The 6,189-nt window shown below is 34.8% G+C and overlaps 1 protein-coding gene across 2 annotated transcripts in view; it reads left to right on the plus strand.

The window, feature by feature from the left end:
* LOC107662215 (60S ribosomal protein L18a) overlaps nt 1-1,033 on the plus strand; it is a 5,809-nt gene extending 4,776 nt beyond the window's left edge. For both annotated transcript variants that reach the window (XM_016452147.1, XM_016452148.1), the window contains exons 3-5: nt 283-412; nt 648-757; nt 887-1,033. In XM_016452147.1, coding sequence (XP_016307633.1) covers nt 283-412; nt 648-757; nt 887-979 — 333 coding nt within the window. In that variant the 3' untranslated portion in view covers nt 980-1,033. The remainder of the gene's footprint in view (nt 1-282; nt 413-647; nt 758-886) is intronic.
* The last annotated feature ends 5,156 nt before the right edge of the window (nt 1,034-6,189 follow it).

Here is a 6,189-nt window from a genome sequence, read left to right on the forward strand (position 1 = left end):
CTTGTTTTTGACGGGGGTTGGAATGATTCCTTTTGTCTGTGGGTTTGATTCCCCTTTTTGGACTGATGGGGTTGATTCCCTTTGGATTGATTGTTTTTGGAATCGATCCCCTGCCCTAGTAATGAAAGCAGCAAGCACAGAGCTTTTCCTGTTGCTTTGAGACACATCAAAATAGTGCATTTAATGTAGTCGAGCTGCAAGTCATGAGCGTTTTCCCTATTTCTGAGATGACATGCCTGGAGTTTAAACGCTTGTTTGTTTCCATATTGTGTTCTTGCACAGGTCCATGAGAAATCTCCCCTAAAGGTGAAAAACTTCGGCATCTGGCTGCGTTACGACTCTCGCAGTGGGACCCACAACATGTACCGCGAGTACAGAGACCTGACCACGTCTGGAGCCGTCACTCAGTGCTGTGAGTATCACAAACACACTCGTTCAGCATGCACACACAAACCCAAAGGTCATTTCCTCCCAGTGTCATGCCCTTGCCATGTGTGCACAAAGAAAAACCGAACCTTGTCGCCTTTCATAGGCTGTAAAACGTGCCACTGAAAGTGAAATCAAGGTGCGACACGAGATCCTGCTGCATGAGCGTTGCTGCTGTGTTTTAAGTCTAGTAAATGTCATGTTTTTGATTTGTGCTTCAGATCGTGATATGGGTGCCAGGCATCGCGCCCGCGCTCATGCCATCCAGATCATGAAGGTGCAGATCATCGCAGCCAACAAATGCCGCAGACCCGCCATCAAGCAGTTCCACGTGAGTTTGCATGTTCAAATGATGCTTACGAGTTTCAGCTTTTATCACATGCACATTAATGCAACAATAATTGCGAGTTGTTTAAACTTGCATCTAAAGGCTTTAATATTTCATCTCTCGATTCAACAGGACTCCAAGATCAAGTTCCCTCTTCCTCACAGGGTTCTGCGTCGCCAGCACAAGCCCCGTTTCACCACCAAGAGACCAAACACTTTCTTTTAAAGTGTATGTTTGTGCTTTTCACATTACAGATGAATAAAAGTGGAGAAAATCAAATATCTTGTTGCATGGTTTTCAATTAACTCAAAAGTGCTTGACAGATTGCTTAGATGCTCAAAGAGACGCCTTACAATCAGAAAGGGGTGAAACTTGCAAAAATAAAACATTTTTAGGACCAATAAAACTGCATTGACATTTTTGACAATGCACGATTGAAAATTTTTTAAATTGTTTTTGCATCATGGGCTTTTGTTAATATTTTTCCTGATTTGTTACAGTCAGTTTTAATAAGCAGCAGCAATCTGATCATTGAGAACAATATTTTTCCACTTTACAATGAGATTTTAATTGTATAATTGCGCATTTAATTGTGTGTTATTTGACTATTGTAGAAATGTCACAGTGCAAAATATTGAAATGCTTAAAGAACTTTAAAGGAAAACAATAGTAGACAGTTATAAGTGTAATATAAGATTGCATTACTATGTAATGAAGTAGCTATGGAATTTGTTTGGTTTGCACTTTTGAAATCCATTTTCATTGCATTTCACTTAAAATGCATAGTAAATATCGCTATCATTGGCAGGTGTGCATAAATCCAGCAGTCCTTTTTTCGTGCATTTACCCAGTCATGTAGTTTTAATATTAATGACGGTATTGACCCTACCTTATTTGTAGTTTGAAAGCCACATGTTGGGGAAAATAGATTTTAATGAGAACCATACGTTTGAAATTTGAGAGCTGCGTTTCTCAGTCGCCGCCACAAGATGGCAGAGTTTGACCACGAACTGAGTTTCTTAATAAAAATATGTGGCCTCATATATTCTATTTAATTCTATCATCTCGTGCTGCACTATTAGCGTTTTATAGTGACTATACAAAACAGCATTTAATAATTGTGCTCTTATTATGGCATTCCCAATCTCAAAGCCAGTATATATATATTTTTTAGGTAATCTAGTTATTAACACTTTATTCAGATAAATGAACTTCAGGTGTGTTTGATTAGCGATGGAGCTGAACTCTACAGGGCCGTAGATTTAATCAGATACAGGCACTATTACGATAAAAAGAGTATATGTTTGAACAATGAAAGAATTATTAGGAGGCCTTATATAAATATAGATGACGACATCTTCAACATTGTGCCAAATATTCTCAGGTAAGACGATTTGTTGTTGTTTTTGGTGTTGCTGCTACGATTCTAAACTTGTTGAGGTGGTTGCTAAGGTGTTCTTTTTGGTTGCTAGGGCATTGCTGTGGGTTTATTGGTGGTCGCTTTCTGACTCAAATCTAAAGTTTGAAAAGCCAGGTACAACTACTAAATCTGCTAGCTATATCCTCCTGACTACCAGCTATGGAGTTGTGTCCACTGTAGAGGACATTATGTTTTAGCGATTTCTCTGAGACGTTACATGTCACAGTTGTAAATCTGGATGTCCTGTACAGAGCACATTCAGGGCTTTCCAGAGATACCAAATGATTGGATGTTTCTCCATCACCACTCCCTTTCTTTGGTCTTTAAAAATGGCTGACATTCATTTACTGATCAAATGTAACACCCTAATGGAAATATGATAATATTTTGTAATGATCATTTAAATCTGACAAATTGTTTATCATAAATCAACATCTCAGGAAAATGTTATGGGGTTTCAAATCAAAATATGAGCTTCTGTTATGAAACAGGACGTTGATTTCATACATGTCCACTGTGGAGGACACCAGGACTTAAAGCATGTTTATTACACATTTTGGGAGACACAACATATGAATAGAGAAAAAATTATGTTTCAATATTCCTATTAAATATCAGATATTATTATGAAAATCTTGCTAATTATTGCACTTATTTGTTCATTCTATGTTGCCCCAAAAACGCATTAATATGCAAATTAGATACAATTTATTGATACATTGTATATAATGGATACAATTAACTTTAATTGCATAAAGAAAAATGGTTTTCAAAAATATCTTTCATAACATAGTTGAGAATCATCTTTATATAAAGTTTGGTATAAAAAAATGAAAACTGATTTTTGGTTAAAACAAAAATCCCACTCTTTTTGCCTTTTCATGTTTATTCATGTCTTTTTATTTTTTTTAAAAACAGGACTTTTTGAAGTCCCGATGTCCTCTACAGAGGCATAACATGAATAAAATAGAATTTTTCAAAGAATTTTATTTTTCAAAATTTTTCTTGTGCTCTAAACAATGTAATGACATGACAAAATACTAAATTCACAAAACTATTTTTTCCTGGTAGTCAGGAGGATATAGCGATATACACATTTCTTTTTTTTTCTTTTTCTACATAAAGACAATCTCTAAATGCTTGTTCACAAGATAGCACACGTACGATCGCTTCATCTGGAAAGCATCTGCTGTGAACAAACATCTGACAGACGTCTCTAAGATGTCAGTTTCACATGCATTCTAAATCATAAAGACATCTTCTAAGCCACATATTTCCACAGCACATAAAGCTCTGGGGTCAGACGGTTACCGGCAGGTAGAGCGAGTCTCACGCCTGCGACGGCCTCTGTGTGTGTTTCTGTGTTTTATGAGGAGAAAAGTGGAAGGTCACTAATCAGATTCTCTGCAGAACCGTCCAGCGAGGACGACTGAGGTCAAACTTGCGGATTCTGCAATGAAAATACAGTCATCCCAGGATAAAAAAGTTTTTTGAGGGGTTTCTACAATGAGGATTTCTGAAGTACTGTGCAGTGATAAACATGTCAAGCAGCCATATGCTTCATTATTGTCACATGACCTCACTATGTTACATTTTTAAGTGGCTCACCATTTTATATATATATATAATATACACACAATATACAATTATATACAATTTGAATACAGTCATCTCAGAATCAAAAGGAAAAAATAAATACATTTTACACTTTTTAAAAATAAGCAAGTGGCCCACTATTCTCAAAAAAGAAAGAAAAAAAAAATATATATATTTGAATACATCCATCCCAGAATAAAAAGGAAAAAGTGAATGAATAAATTAGATTTTATTATATAAAATTATAATAAACTATATACACTTAAATCAGCAACTGGGCCACCTTTATAAAATAAATGATATATGTAAATTATAAAATTATATAAAATAAAATTTGAATAGTCATCCCACAATCAAAAGGAAAAATAAATAAATCCATTATATTTTATTAAATATAATATATATTATAATAAACTATATACACTTAAATCAGCAAGTGGCCCACCTTTATATATATATATATATATATATATATACACACACACATATATATGTATATATACACACACACACACACACACACACATATATATATATATATACACACACACATATATATGTATATATACACACACACACACACACACACACATATATATATATATATACACACACACATATATATGTATATATACACACACACACACACACACACACATATATATATATATATACACACACACATATATATGTATATATACACACACACACACATATATATATACACACACACACGCACACATATATATATACACATAATCAAAAGGGGAAAAAATAAATTATATTTTATTATAATATAAACTTATAATAAAGTATATACACTTAAATCAGCATGTGGCCCACTTTATTTATATATATATATATATCTCTCTCATTTGAATAATTGCATCAATAATTGCAGAATTGCATGACTCACAATAAGAATATGTATTAAGAAAGTACATTTTGATTACATGTTGACTTTAATTGCAGTTTAACCCAAATTCTTTGTTTCCCTCTTTAGCATTAAACTGTCCTGAGTAGAGTAAATGGCTGAAAACACACAGTTCTCCCACACACTACCCGAGTCTGAAGCGCTGACCCAGCAGCTCACGGCCCATGGCAGCCAATTTGATTGATTGGACCGAGAGTTCCCACATTCAGGACACAGGGAGCGTTTCACAGGATGTGCAGTAAAACGCTGAGAGCCATGTCAAAACCTCCCACTGCGGTAGTGCTTCAACACTTGGTCCAAGCAAACACGTAAAGTATAATGTTTTTTGAGACATAGGCCGGCTACTGAAAACCTGCCATGAATGACTGGCCTCACACACGGATCTAAAAAGAGAGAAAATTAACATGGGAAAGAGAAAAAAAAATCATTAAATAGAACATTTCATGCTGGAGTATCAGAAGAAATGACTATAGTATGCAGTATGTACTGTGTGCCGAGTATGGAAATGTTCTGCATGCATGGAATACACAGATGATCTATTTGCAGTATAACACTGCCAACAAATTCTATATACCTGGAGTCTTTAACCATTAGCATCTGAATAGCAGTCATTCATTTGCCTCACAACACCCTGGAAGTATGTGATTAAAAATCTGACACACTTTACACACTGTACAGAATATGAAATCCCACAATGCAATGTGCTCAACCTTCACTTTCTGTGGAAGGCTGTTTTCACCATGGGCTAAAAAAGTAATCACAACTCAGAACTGAAAAAAAAAGTGAATAAGCAATTACCTTCTTAAATTTTTTTTTTATTTCCGTTGTGAGAAGAAAAAACAAAAACTGAAAAAAGTCAAAATTGGAAGATGTCAATTGGGAAAAAGTCAGAATTGTTGGACGTAAACTCAGAATTCTGAGAAAAAGTCAGAATTTTGATATTTAAACTCATAATTCCAAGAAAAAAGTCACATCCACGAGATGTAAACTCAGAATTCTTGAGAAGAAATGTTGTAACTGCGAGATGTAAACATAGAAATCGAAGGAAAAAGCGCCAGAATTGCAAGACGCAAACACAGAATTCCAAGGAAAAGTTGAACTTGTGAGATACAACTTTAGAATTCCAAGAAAAAAAAGTCGCAACTGTGAGATGTGAAGTCAGACTTCTGAAGGAAAAAAGTCAGAATTCAGAGGAAAAAAACACCAGATTTGCATGATGCAAATGTAGAATTCCAAGAAAAAAGTCGGAATTGTGAGATACAAACTTAGAATTCTGAGCGGAAAAAAGTCGCAACTGCAAGATAAAAATAAAATCAGAATTCCAGGAAAAAAGACACATCCACGAGATGTAAGCTCAGAATTCTGAGAAAAGTCAGAATTAGATAGAAAGTTGTAATTACCTTTTTTATTTTTTTTATTCTGTGGCAGGAACAGACTTCCATCATTTTCAGTCTGACAAATGAACCAAAAGTAAAATACAGTCTT

This window comes from Sinocyclocheilus anshuiensis, unplaced genomic scaffold, assembly GCF_001515605.1.
Source record: "Sinocyclocheilus anshuiensis isolate Anshui unplaced genomic scaffold, SAMN03320099.WGS_v1.1 scaffold1543, whole genome shotgun sequence".
In the NCBI taxonomy this organism is placed as follows: domain Eukaryota; kingdom Metazoa; phylum Chordata; class Actinopteri; order Cypriniformes; family Cyprinidae; genus Sinocyclocheilus; species Sinocyclocheilus anshuiensis.